This window comes from Plectropomus leopardus, chromosome 17 (genome assembly GCF_008729295.1).
Source record: "Plectropomus leopardus isolate mb chromosome 17, YSFRI_Pleo_2.0, whole genome shotgun sequence".
Taxonomy (NCBI): Eukaryota; Metazoa; Chordata; class Actinopteri; order Perciformes; family Serranidae; genus Plectropomus; species Plectropomus leopardus.
The window spans coordinates 29,460,537-29,473,809 of NC_056479.1; the positions used below are offsets into that span (position 1 = coordinate 29,460,537).

The 13,273-nt window shown below is 40.0% G+C and overlaps 2 protein-coding genes across 2 annotated transcripts in view; one reads left to right on the top strand and one right to left on the bottom strand.

The window, feature by feature from the left end:
* The window catches only part of LOC121956328 (voltage-dependent calcium channel subunit alpha-2/delta-4-like), a 47,880-nt gene extending 38,502 nt beyond the window's left edge, over positions 1-9,378 (top strand). The window contains 9 exon segments of the mRNA XM_042504474.1: positions 2,056-2,117; positions 3,021-3,088; positions 3,753-3,798; positions 4,563-4,660; positions 4,834-4,924; positions 5,925-6,017; positions 6,949-7,070; positions 7,163-7,231; positions 9,284-9,378. Coding sequence (XP_042360408.1) covers positions 2,056-2,117; positions 3,021-3,088; positions 3,753-3,798; positions 4,563-4,660; positions 4,834-4,924; positions 5,925-6,017; positions 6,949-7,070; positions 7,163-7,231; positions 9,284-9,378 — 744 coding nt within the window.
* A 56-nt stretch (positions 9,379-9,434) lies between these two features.
* LOC121956891 (leucine-rich repeat and transmembrane domain-containing protein 2-like) lies at positions 9,435-12,705 on the bottom strand. Its single transcript, XM_042505320.1, has 3 exons — positions 12,663-12,705; positions 11,064-11,741; positions 9,435-9,916 (listed from the first exon to the last, which is right to left on the bottom strand). Exons 1-3 carry the CDS (start codon positions 12,703-12,705, stop codon positions 9,435-9,437), a joined length of 1,203 nt encoding a protein of 400 aa, XP_042361254.1.
* Between the last annotated feature and the right edge of the window lie 568 nt (positions 12,706-13,273).

The following is a 13,273-nucleotide window of genomic DNA, read 5'->3' on the forward strand; positions in this document are numbered from 1 at the left end:
GATGATGATGATGATGGTGGTGATGATGATGATGATGATGGTGGTGATGATGATGATGATGATGATGATGATGATGTGATGACGATGGTGATGATGATGATGGTGATGATGATGAGGATGATGATGATGATGATAAATAGATCAGTTCGTGTGTATTTCAGGGCAGACTAAATTTTCTTCTGTGATTAACTGACGAACATGTGACCAGTTACTTTGAAATATGATAAGTTACAGATTACTAGTTACCTTGTTAAAAATGTAATCAGTTACCGTAAAACGTGAACATAAGCCTGCGATTAAACGCCCAGATCGTTTTTGTCTGTGTGAGGTCCAGTTTGTGCTTTTACTGAGTTTGTAAAATACAGAAATATTCAGTTATACTTCAGGACTTTAAAGTCTCCGGGATCCTGGTAGAGGAAGCAGGTTTACTGAGGAAATCTGAGGAGATTTTCTGGACTGAAAAACAGTTGTCTCTGCTGTCATGAGACACTGTGGGGACATGGAGGAAACGGGAGTTTGAATCATGTAATTCTTCTTTTTTTAATGTAAATAGTACAGTCGGTGTCTGATAAGTTTTAGTTGTTATTGAACTAAAGTTTAACAGCTGATTACACATTTTTTGTTTGTTCTCTGTAAATAAAAGTTTTGTTTCTGATACTGAGATTAAAACTTTTAAAGTGGTTCCTTAACTCTGCCATTAGCACACAGGAAATGATGTCATTTAAGTTCCCAATTTGTTTAAAATTAACAGCAGAAGAAGAAGAAGTGCTGAGTCATAGTTACATTTGAACTCTGTGAATTTTTAGTCCGTCAGTCAATCAGATCAAATCATGCCAGACTGAACATTTAAAACAGAAACACAGTGAGTCCAGACCCAGAGGAGATTTTTGTCATCGTTTTTAATAATAAAGCAGCTCTGCAAAATCTGACAAATGTAGTGGAATAAAAAGTGCACTATTTCCCTCTGACATTTTGGTTAAATTATATATTAATAAATAAATGATTGAATAAATAAATTAGCATAAAATGGAAATACGTATCTGAAGTACAAGTACCTCCGATACAGTACTTGAGTAAATAATAATAATAATAATAATAATAATAATAATAATAATAACACTAAATGTAATTATATCGTACCTCTAAAAGCTGAGTTTACAGAGAAGTTGACAAAGAAGTAAAATGGACACAAAATGTCGATATAAAACACAGAAAACACACAAACAAAACACTAAAAGCAACAAAAAATAAAAGGAAATAAGATAAATAAAACATAAATAAAAATAGGTAAAATAAATAAAAAGACAACATCACATTACGTATATAAAAAAGTACTTTGTTACATTGCACCACTGCACATGAGCGCAAATTTAGACTTTATATTTAAATGTATTGTTTTGTATTACTTTGAGATACGGAGAATATTTTTGGTCATAATTCAAATTAAAAGTTGTAATAGAAAATAAATCAAGATCACATTAACTAGAATATTAATTTACATCCAGGAGTAATCAGGCCACGATTTAACTTAACCATAATTAAACGTATTTATCCTTTTTTTTTTATCTCTATCTCTATCTAATTCGTTCTTTATCCCTCTGATGCCCCTTTATTACCTGCCGTTTCCTTCCAGCTCAGCAGGTGGCAGTAAAAGTTTGTCAAAGTTGCTGTTTTATTTGAAGAGGAGGAAAAAGGCTCGTCTGCTCTGTGTTTTTGAACAGCTGATTTCAGTCTGTTTTTTGCGCAGATCTTAAACACTTTTTGGCAGCCTTCTGTGCTTTGACTTTTCACAAATGATGCGATGAAAGTGTAAAACAATAAAGAAAAGACCGTTTAAAATGACAGAAAGGTGTGAGACACATCCGGCTGCTTCAGTCTGCATGTTTGCTGATCAGTCTGCTGGAATAAAGATTTTAGTCTGCTGGAGATAAAGATTTTAGATTTAAAGATGTTCAGCGAGAATAAAGATTTTAGATTTAAAGATGTTCATAAAGATTTTAGATTCAAAGCGAGCGACAGCTCAGATCATAACGTGCTGCTCTTCTCCTCCGACAGAAACGACCGCTGTACCTCATCAACGAATACTTCTACACAAACATCGACGAGACGCCTTTCAGGTAAACGCAGCTGTTTTTTGTCTTTTAAACAACTTTAAATGTGCTTTTGGGTTTTTTTGGGACTGAAAGTTTGTTGTTGGATCTGTCTGTGCGCGCTCCCTTAATTTAACCCTTTGAAATCTGAGCAAACTGATTTCTTTTAACAACATAGATCACAAGCAACTAAACAAGACAAGAACTAAACACGAGCAAAAAGGGTTGTGGAAAAAGTTAAAAAAAAAAAAAAAAAAAAAAAAAAAAAGCAGAAAAATAAAATAAAGACAAAAAATAGAAATACAGACACACACACAACACGTATAAATATATATAATATATAAATATATATGTGTCAACATAATTTTCAATAAATAACCTGGATCGACATCACTTTTCTCGTGCTGCCTTCAGATCCCTTTCACAGGTTTTTAAACCTTTGTAAGTTGAAGAAAATTTGGTTTGGATTCTTCTGAAAAGGCAATGAGTAATTTGGCAAGAAATGTCTTACAAAACAAAAAAAGAAAATTATTCGATTAAGAGGATTATTTTTTTAAAAGCTGGGGGAAATTGTTGAGAAAACTATATTTATAATTATCATAACTCTATATTTAAAATGATGCAAAGTAACTTGTATGACTTTTTTAGCGCGTTCCCAGGTTCTGTCCTTGATTTAAAGTTTACTTTTAATTTTTGTTTCTTGTTCCTGGTGTCTAGTTTCTTTCTAATTTTGGGGTCATTACTCCCAAAGTTCCTCATTGCCTTCTATCCATGTTTTTGAAAGAAATCAAACCAATTTTCTTTTATTAATTTAAAATATATTGAGAGCTCCTGATCAAAAATGTTTATGTGCAAATGACCACTAGAGGGCAGCATCTTCGGCTGTGTTGTTAACTGAAGGGGACGTGTGTGTCCTCTGCGTCTCTGCAGCTTCGGCATGGTGCTGACGAAGGGTCCGGGGCAGCTCATGTTTGTTGGAAATGTGTCTGTGGAGGAAGGTAGGATCTCCCACAATGCCCTGCTGCACAGACATTTTTAAATCAACTGCTGTATTTGAAGCTTGCTAGAAAAATACAACACATGAGCACAGCGTGTGACGCTGGCTGCTGAACTTTTTAATTTTACTTAAAAAAATCAGCCTATGATATAAGTAAGATATAAGATATAAATATATGCAGTATGCTGCTGTGAGATTTGACTGCCGATGAAACTTTTTTGTTATTGTTTGAAATCTGCAACAGTTTTGAATTTTCTTTTTTCAAATATCGATTAATCGATCATTAATTTTACAGATTATTCAATTAAGGAGATTCTTACAGTTGCAACCGTAGTCACAAGTCTTAATAAAATAATTGTTAATAATTAATTCTTAAATCATGCACATAAGCATGGAGGAACCAAAACACATGTACCACATCCAGTCAGATTATACATTAAATAGTTGTTTTTTTTTTTCAAGGCAAACTAATGCGTACTTTTATAATAATGTATGTTTATCACTTGATAATGCATGCACATGCATTATTAAGTCTAAAAAAATATCTTAAATTTAATATCTCCTAAGCTGTAGGGGCCCTGTATGTGTGAACCTCATATTCTAAAAAGACGTCAGTTTGTATATTTTTATTTGACCTGATTTTCTTGTTTTACATTCCTCCGCAGGCCTGCACGATCTCACCTCCCCAGACCTCAGCATCGCCTCCGAGTGGTACGTCTGCAACCACAAAACGTCACACAAAAACTCATGTTTGCAGTTTGGCTCCTTTACAGTAGCTTACACACTAAAATTTAAAAATATTACACAATTATTGAAAGCCGACACTCAAGGAGCAAAACCTCAGCCCAGATTAGCACAATTTATTGAGAATAATCCGATTTTGATAAAGTGTTTTTACTCTCGGCACACTTCATTAGAGAAGTAGAAAAGTGTTTTAGATAAGCGCAGTGTTTGTGTGTACAGTTCATGCAAATTTATAATTTTAAGAAGAGTTTATATAGTTTTTGAAATAATGTTTTGAACTTTTGCAAGAGATTTTTTGTATATCTTGCATATCTGATTTTGGTTTTCCTGTCTGGAGTTTTGAAAAACAGGAATTGTGTTTTTGCAAAAGTGGAAAACTGTAATACAGCAGGTTTTATCTGATTTACTCTTTGTAAATCAGTTTGTTTGTGCAGAAGACACAAAATATTTAAAGAATTTATTGTGTCCTAAATTACAAAACGAATGTGGGAGTAATAAATTTTTTAAAAAATATCAAGTTTTATTTTATTAAAGGTTTTATTTTCCCTTAAATATTTCCCACACAATTCTAACATTGTTCTCATATATCAAATAAATATTTTTGTCCTCATTTTCCCTAATTTCCATATCAACGTATCAAAATCAGCTGAAGACATATTAAACTCCCAGCAGCATCCAGAAAAGTTTCTGTGCAGCCGTCAGTTGATTTAATGAAACCTCCTTTTCTTCAGGACGTACTGTGAGACGGACATCGACCCGGGACACCGCAAATACACGCAGCTTCAGGCCGCCATCCGCTACCTGCTGGGAAAAGAGCCGGACCTCGAGTGTAGGTTTCTGACGCCAAAATTATTTCTGTACATTTATATTTGCTACATTTACATGCACACTTATAATATTCTGATTTTTGGGGAAAAAAGGAAAATGAGAATCAGATTTTATCACTTTTAAGAAATTATTATCCACAGTTCGGACTCATCTGAAACTCTGTCCGTTGCCTAGGTGACGAGGTGCTGCTGCAGCAAACGCTGTTTGACGCCGTGGTAACGGCTCCGCTGGAAGCGTACTGGAACGCCCTGATGCTCAACGACAGGTGAGATTATAACGTTTAACCTGATCACACTGTGTGTTTATACATAATTTAATCTTTAAGATGAAACAGTTGCTGCATATAAGAGCCATTTTTAAAATTTTTAATAACATATTTCAATAACCAAATCGTATTTTCGATGCGGCATTAATGTGTGACACTTTGCATTATGAACATTACACACACAAAACATGAAAACAGATCTCTTAATAAAATCCAAATACTGTTTAACCAGTTTTTTTTCCCTCTGAAAACATGAAAATATCTCATTTAACCCTTTAAAACCTGCAGTGACATCACTTTTTTTGTGCTGCTTTCAGAAGTATTTAACTCTTTTAATTTTAAACAAATTAGTGTGATTTCTTATAAAAAAAAGGGGGAAAGGCAATGAGCAACTTGATAAGAAATGATCCACATTTTAGAAAATGTTTGTTTTTAAAGCTACCCAAAGCGTCAAGGGAAAAAAGGAGAGAAAAAACTGAGGGAACACTAAATTTTTTAATCTAAATTATTATGATTCGATTTTAAATTATGTAAAAAAAAATGATTGTAATATTTCTAAGCACTTTTTCCAAGTGTTGTTTACCTCGTTTGCTTGTTATTTTTTAAACTCTTTAAGTTCTTTTCTTTTCTTTTCTTTTCTTTACTTTTTTCTTTCTTTCTTCTTCTTTTATTTATTTAATGTAATTTTGTGTACTTTTGACTAATTTCCTGCTAATTTTCGGGCTATCTATTCGTTTGTTGCTCGTTGCCTTCTCATGTTTTGTAAAGATATCGAGCCGATTTGCTCAGTTTTCAAAGGGTCAATAAAAAATCTAAATACTGCTAAACTACTTTTTTTTGTTTTGTTTTACCAATTTTCTTTTCTTTTTCTTTTAAAGCAACATACGACTAGGATGATGTGATATTTCACTGCAAATTAGATCAAAATGTAATAAAAAATGTTCTCAATGTATAAAATAATAATTCCTAATAATTCTAATAATCATCTGTGTGTGTGCAGGGTGGAGCCCGGCGTGGAGACCGCCTTCCTCGGGACTCGCTCCGGCCTGATGAGGCTCATTAGATACGCAGGAGTGGAGACCAGAGTGGCAAAGTAAGACTCGGACCTGACAGCAGTCACAGTTAGTCTCTGACAGACGACGAAATATTCACATCCTTTAAGATCCTTTAAGACCAAATGCTGTTAACCATCATTAGTCACCTGTTAGCATCAGGTAACGCCCCCTAAACAAAGACACACGAAGAAGACTGGAGAGAAGACACAGAAAAGGGCAGCGAGAAGAAGAGCTTCTGCAGGAGTGAAACTACGTACTTCAAAATAATTAGAAATAATTAAAAGAAAAAGCAGCAAGTTCTCATACATACAGTTTACATGAGAAGCTGGAACCATGAAATGTTTCATGAAAAATAACACAATTATGAAAAAAGGTTTAGCTTACCATTATTTTCTAATTAATCAACTGTGTACTGTAACACACTGTTTTACAGTATTACAGCATCAGTGCACCAAGAATAGCAGCATTTCTGCAGCCCTGAAATGTAATGATCCAGCCCTTATAATTCCTCTGAAACATGATCTAAATTTGATTAAACTTGTTTTTCCTTGTGATGGACAACAGTTTGTCTGTCAAATCTAAATGTTTTTCTTTCATCTGCTCTCGACCACTCGGAAAATTTTCTTTTACTTAAGAGAAAAGCAAAAACAAGAAAACTTCTGGATACGAGTAAAAATCGTTGTTAAATATCATTTCTTTCATGAGGCCCGTTGTTTAGCTCAAGTGTAAATGTGCATATTTTGAACTTTGTGATCATGAGTCAACGGTACGCTGTATATTTATTGATGTTTTTCATCGATAGTTTAATGTTCTTTCGTTATTGTTATACGTAAATGAAACATTGGTGAATCCCAAAAATCAATGAGTACCAACAAATAAAGAGCAAGTCCTGGATACGAGCAAAAATAATGTTTGTATATCGTTTCTCTCATGATGCCCGTTGTGTAAAGTTTATCTTCCACTCCACAGAAAGTTCCTGACGGCGACTGATAAAGACAACCTGTTCACCATCGATCACTTCCCGCTGTGGTACCGCCTCGCCGTGGAAAACACTCCTGGAAGCTTCTACTACTACCCCGTCAACGACAAAGGTCCGTCTCCACCGCGTCTCCTAACTCAGTTGGTGCATAAACATCTTCATCGGATGTATCAGCTGATCCTGAGGTGACTCTTCTCTCCACAGGAGTGAAGTACGTGATCGCCACGACGGCGGCGACGGTGTCATCAGAGGGGAAGACGGCGATGGCCGGAGGTGAGTCACTCTGCTGCAGCTCTGATTCAAACACTGTGTGTGTTTGTGATATTTGTCTCATCTGTGGGACGTCCTGGATATATTGTGGCTTTCTGGTTTTCTTTTTTCTTTTTTTCGGTTTTTATAATTGATTCACTGTATTTGTGTGACGTCAGAGAGAAGTTTCATCTCGAACTTCATTTCCATCTTTAGTTTGAGAAAGAATGAAATTACAGTATCGTATCGTATTGCATTGCATCATGTTGAATCATATCGAATCGTAAACCAGCTCATACTGAATTAGTAATAAGCACTTTGACAATGTGATTAACATAAAGCAATGTTTATATGTTCATAAACGGACCAATGAAGCCACCAATAGATAACAGGCTGTGAGCGGAGCACGGCATCATGGAGGAGATCAGCTTTCAGTGGAGGTGGGAGGGGCAGAGAGGCGCATGCTGTGTTTGTTTACTTGAAAATTTATGTGTTTTTTGGGGTGATGAGCGGAGACATGGCAGAGTGACTCTTTTAAGAGTAAGTAAAACTGCACCAATATGACAAAATTTTGGATCTGAAGCTGATGAAAAAGGCGTCCTAAGTGGCTGCAAGGATTGTTTCGGGCTGAACTTTAAACAGATGTCATGTTTCTATTTATTCCTGTTGCTTGCTTTGAAAGCACCCTTGCACGTGCAAAGAGTTGAATTCATGAAGTTGAAATGAAGCTTTACCTATGCAATGCCTTTTTTTTTACTACAAAAACCTAAAAAAGGTCGCAGGAGGGAGTTCACCAGAGAGCTGAAAGTTTAAGATAAAAGACCATCACTAATAACAAGCTAGGCTACCTGCTGCTGGCTATAGTGTGAATAACTTCCAGTAAATACCACAATAAAACAGATTTTCTGTTTAAAAAGAAACATTACAAACGTAGCTCGGACTTTTTTGGGAATAATTGTTGTCCAAGTTTGTTTTTTACTTTATTTTTTAAGTGTTTTTTCTAGTTTTCAGGTAATTTTCCAGTTTATCTTTTTTACTATTTTCTTGCTTATTTGCGCAAGTTTCAAAGGGTTAATGAATGTGGTGTCCTGGCTGTTGTTGGATCACCTGATTTGTGATCGTCGTCATGTCGAATAATTTTAATAAGAAAAAAAATCCAGTTTAGATAAATAGAGTTTATTATCTTCAGCAACAGTCCTTGAGTTGGATTTGAGACCATGTTTATGTGCTTATCACAGAAAATAAGGACAGAACAAATGAACACACACGTGGACGTTACAGTGATACCCTCACACGCTCTCCGTCAGTATCTCAGACTTCGCTGTTTTGGGAATAATTGTTGTCCCTGTTTTTTGCTGGATTGAAAGCTGTTGTAGCTCAAAGCTCGGCCTGCGGGTGGCAGCACAGCTCTGCTGTTGTTTGAATGCAGTTTTCGTCGGTGATGAAGCAGCATTTCCCGGACAGCAGCAGGACCCTAACAGGGTTTAGGGCAGGCATGTCAAACTGGTCCACAGGGGGGCCGGTGTGGCTGCAGGTTTTTGTGCCAACCAACCAAGAGCACACATTTTGACCAATCAACTGTCTGAAGACGGAGATCAGTTGATTAAATGAGTCAAGTCTGGTGTGCTGCTACTTGGTTGGAAACAAAACCTGCAGCCACACCAGCCCCCCTGTGGACCAGTTTGACATGCCTGGTTTAGGGTGTCTGTTATTTGGAGGGAATTCAACAAACAGAGGAAGAACTATTTCTCAATGATAACATAAGAAAATACATTTAAAAAAAAACAAGTGTGCAGGAGAAATGTCACATTTCACAGATTCACAGACATTTGTACTTTTGGGGCTTGTGCTTGTTGGGCTCAGATATGACGACAGACAGCCTGAATAAAAATGTGGTTTCATATTTCTAAACAAAAACACAGATGAGGGGAAGTTAAGGTGCCAAACAGCAGCTTCAGAGGAGTTTAAAGGCTGGCTGAGAGATGCAGCGTGGGGAATAACAACTCACAGAGCATCCATACATTAGAGGAAGTGCTGCAGCATTCCAGTTTCTCTGAATCTCGTCCGGTCCATTAGCTGCACAATCAGTCCCCGCCCCGAGGTTTCCTGCACAATCACAGCGCCGCAGGGTTTCTCTCTCCAGACGTTGTCTCATTGATGATGAGAGCTGAGGAGCAGAAGCAGCCAGAGCGTCCTGGAAGATCTGAAATCAGTAGGAAGCGGCGGGTCAGAAGCTGCTGATTCGATACCCGTGCACGATGCCGCAGGCCTCTTTTGGCGGCGACTCCTCCGGCGAGGTCATGGAAGACATTTGCCCGTCCTCCATGTCTGTGTCGGCTCCGGACTCGGCCATGAGAGGCTGGCCGCGGTTCTTTATCTCCCTCTGGTAGCGCGCCATGAGCGAGGCGTAGACGCAGCCGTAAGTCGCCGCAACCACCATCATGACGCACACTGTGCCGCAAATCACGCCCGCGACTATCTGCGTGCCGTGCGCTCGCCGGACGCTGACGGGCCGGTAGCGCTGGCGGACGCATTCATCGTTGCTGCTGATGCGGCCGGGCGGGCAGGGAGGCCGCGTGGCGTAACCCGGGGCGCCCTCTTTGGTAGGATTCTGCAGGCAGTAGCTGAACATCTCTGCTGGCACGCTGCGGATGTCCCTGCCCTTCAAATCCACCGGGAGACTGCACTGCATCGCGTCCACCTGCCCATCTATAAAAGAGACGCAGAGGGTAAACATAAAAAGAGAGGGGGAAGAGCGGGAGGGGGAAGATAAAGAAGAAGAGGAGAGACAGGGGAGGATCGAGAGAAATGGAGGTCATTTTATTCTTAGATGTCTTTGCTCAGCATACATCCATCCTGCAGAGCCGAGATTAATTGCTTCGATTAGACAGCTTTTGAAGTACAGACTCAAAATACAGAGAGATTCGCTCCGGTACGCTCTTAAAGCCGACTGCCAAACCTCAGCTTCAGAGTGTTTGAGGTTTGGAGAGGCCTGCTAACAGCCCTGTTCGCACTCAGATCTCGTCACATAGCGCCGCTTTGTCAGTGCTTTGGCGTACGAGCGTGCCGTCAAAAGCCATCTTCGGCGTCAAAGTGAAACACAACTGGGCGGCGTCAGATGAGAACGAGGTCGGACAGAAGCGATGGTGTTGTTATTGTACGCTGGCGAGTGTCTGGAAGCCACCTGGTGCGTCCACATGCAACACACGAGCAGCGCCACGTGAGAACGCAGCCAGACGGAGCCGGTCGCGTGCGCATGAAACACCGAAGGTGATAAAGCTGCTGGTAACCACGTAATTTAAGGAGCGCGAGTCGATTAGTGTGCGGGCTGGTGGGGAGGTGGATGGTTCTCAGAAATAACCGTGTGTGGATGTGTGTGTTTTTTAGAAAGGCGAGCCCTTTATACGTGGGAGCGGCCACGTATGAGGGATTTCTGGGAGCTGATAGTCCACGATTTCACAGAGGAATTATGGATTCAAAACTTTCTTAAAAAAGATATGTGATGCAATAACAGCTCTTGTAGCTCCTGCTGCATCATGGGAGCCAGTTCCTGCTGAAAGCACATAGAAACAGCATCATGTGACCTAGAAAAGACTAAAAATACCACCTCAAGTGAGCGTTCCCATTAGGCGTATTTTATATCCGCAATTCGAAGGTTAATGGAAACCCGCCTAGTGACTTTGTCGCCTAATGGGCTGCGTCATCCCACCATGTGCATTTGTTTACATCGCCGTTACGGCATCTGGGAGCGTAAACAGCTGACGCAGAGGGATACATAAAACATCGCAGGTAGACGCCGAAGGTCACTGACAGAGCGGCACCACGTGACGAGTTTGGACGTGCCGGCCGCGCTCACCCCTGTAAATCAACCACTCCATCCAGTGCTTGAAGTCTCTCAGCTTGCAGTCGCACTCCCACGGGTTCCCCGCCAGCTGGAGCTGCTGCAGCCCCACCAGGGGCTCGAAGGTGACTCGGTCCAGAGCCACCAGCCGGTTGCTGGCCAAGGACAGCCAGGCGAGTCTCTGAAGCCCGTCCAGCAGGCCTCTGGGAAGCCACAGGAGGCCGTTGGCGGACAGGTCGAGCCCTCGCAGCCGCCACAGCCCCCTGAACGCGTCCTTGCTCAGGCCGGCACTCCCTTGACTTCCATTCAAACCCTGGAGGACGTCCGCGTCGGGGTCGGAGGTCACCGGGCGAACCCCGAAGTAGTTAGCAGAGAGGTTGAGCCAGCGCAGGCCGCTCAGGCCCGAGAACGCGCCGGGCTGCAGCGTGGAGAAGTGGTTCTGGGAGAGATCCAGGAGCTCCAGGCTGCTGAGGTTGGACAGCTCGGTCATGCCCAGGGAGGAGAGGTTGTTGTGGGGCAGGCGGAGGATCAGAGAGTCCGGGTCCAGCAGCCCGAGGATCGGCGTCAGAGAGAGAAGGCCGGCAGCGGAGCAGTCTGTGGTGTTCCCGTAGCAGGTGCAGACACCGGGACAGCCGTGGACCGAGCCCAGCAGACCCAGTAAAACCAGCACCAGACCGGACAGGGCTGCACACACTGAAAGACAAGAGAAACACGCAGAGGAGGGATGTTTGTATAAAAACTTTATTGAAACAAGAGAGAAGTCACAACAAAACTGCAACAAAAAATGAAAAACAGGAAAGCTGATCCTTCATAAAGACGCCTCTCTGATCGTTTCTTTAACCCTCTGTGGTACGCATTATAATGCCTGTTGGTAAAAAAAAAATTTAAAAAATGTTTTTTTTTTTTCATGAAATAGATAAAGTAAACATAATTTAAAGACATACTTGAAAAAATAACACTTTTGGTTATATTCCAATACAGTAACATGATGATAAGAAATTAAAAAAGAGACAAGAGAAAATTTCAAACCTTTGAAACCTGGATTGACATCAGTTTTTTTTTGTTTTTTTTCCTGCATTCAGACACTTTTCACATGCTTTTTGACCTTTTGAAACATGAGCAGATTGATTTGATTTTTTTATTTTAATCATACAGAAAACAAGGCGATGATCAACTTGGCAAGAAATCTACCACAAATTGTGAGAAATTTGTAAGGAAATGACACAAAAATTTCTTGAAAATTAATTTTTAAAAAAGAGGAAATGTGTCCTGTGAAATTCAAAATGAATTTGATGAAGTCATCAACATTATCATGTCAACACAACTCACTGAAATTATGCTTGTAAAAGGTTTATCTAGATCAATATGTTACCATTCTTTATCCTGCAGCCATGCATCAAATCAGGCAGCGGTGAAAGGTCCGTGTTTCCTCACGGCTTTTGCTCTTTTTTTAAGTATTTCAGAATAACTGAGGATGAGTTGTGTGAGCGTAAACAGCAAAATGAATGTAAAAAATAACTGGTTATGTTGATATGCAGCATGGTACCATAGAGGGTTAAAACCTGCGGGGTCTTTCTGGAGGCGGATTACGATGAAGCGTGCGTCCAGACTCACCCAGACTCTCCAGGTGACTTCGTCCATACTGGTCCAGCTTCATGTCTCACATTGACTCGTCTGTGGCTTCAGCGTCTCATCCAGCTGTCTTCACTCTGCCGCTTCACGCCAACGTCCAGCTGCAGAGAGCGTCCTGGAAAAAAAAAACAGAGATGTTTTTTTTCCCGTAAATTTGCTGCTAGGCAGGTTTCCGTTACAGATTTGCGCAAACTTACCTTCTAACATCACGTGAATGCAGCGTAAATGAAGATTTTGAAACCTATTCTTATATGTAGTTGGCGATTTTTTTCATGATTCAAATTGGGTGGTTAACGGCACGTTTTTAAAGTGGCAGATTATTGTTTTTGTTAAATGTGTTATTAGATTATGTGTTTTTGGAGCACACAGATGCAGTTTCCCATCAGATTTTATCTTCACATGCTTTTGACGTTTTATGAGGAAAAAAACAGACATTTTCTGGCCCATTTCCGACTCTTTGTCCCATCACATTGTCTGTGAGAAAAGACGACTGTAGTGACTCGTCCCGCTCGGCTCCTCGACTGTAAAGGATAATCCTTTGTGAGCTTTACTTCACTCTGAGATTTACTTTGCTCTCTTCCAGCTTTTACAAG

What these genes read in the sequence shown, in the direction of transcription:
- LOC121956891 (XM_042505320.1), bottom strand. Translation starts at nt 12,705, where the DNA reads ATGAAGCTGGACCAGTATGGACGAAGTCACCTGGAGAGTCTGG. An exon ending in AAGTCACCTGGAGAGTCTGG is followed by an intron (nt 11,742 to 12,662) that starts GTGAGTCTGGAC and finishes CTTGTCTTTCAG; the next exon opens with TGTGTGCAGCCCTGTCCGGT. An exon ending in GGAGTGGTTGATTTACAGGG is followed by an intron (nt 9,917 to 11,063) that starts GTGAGCGCGGCC and finishes TCTCTTTTATAG; the next exon opens with ATGGGCAGGTGGACGCGATG.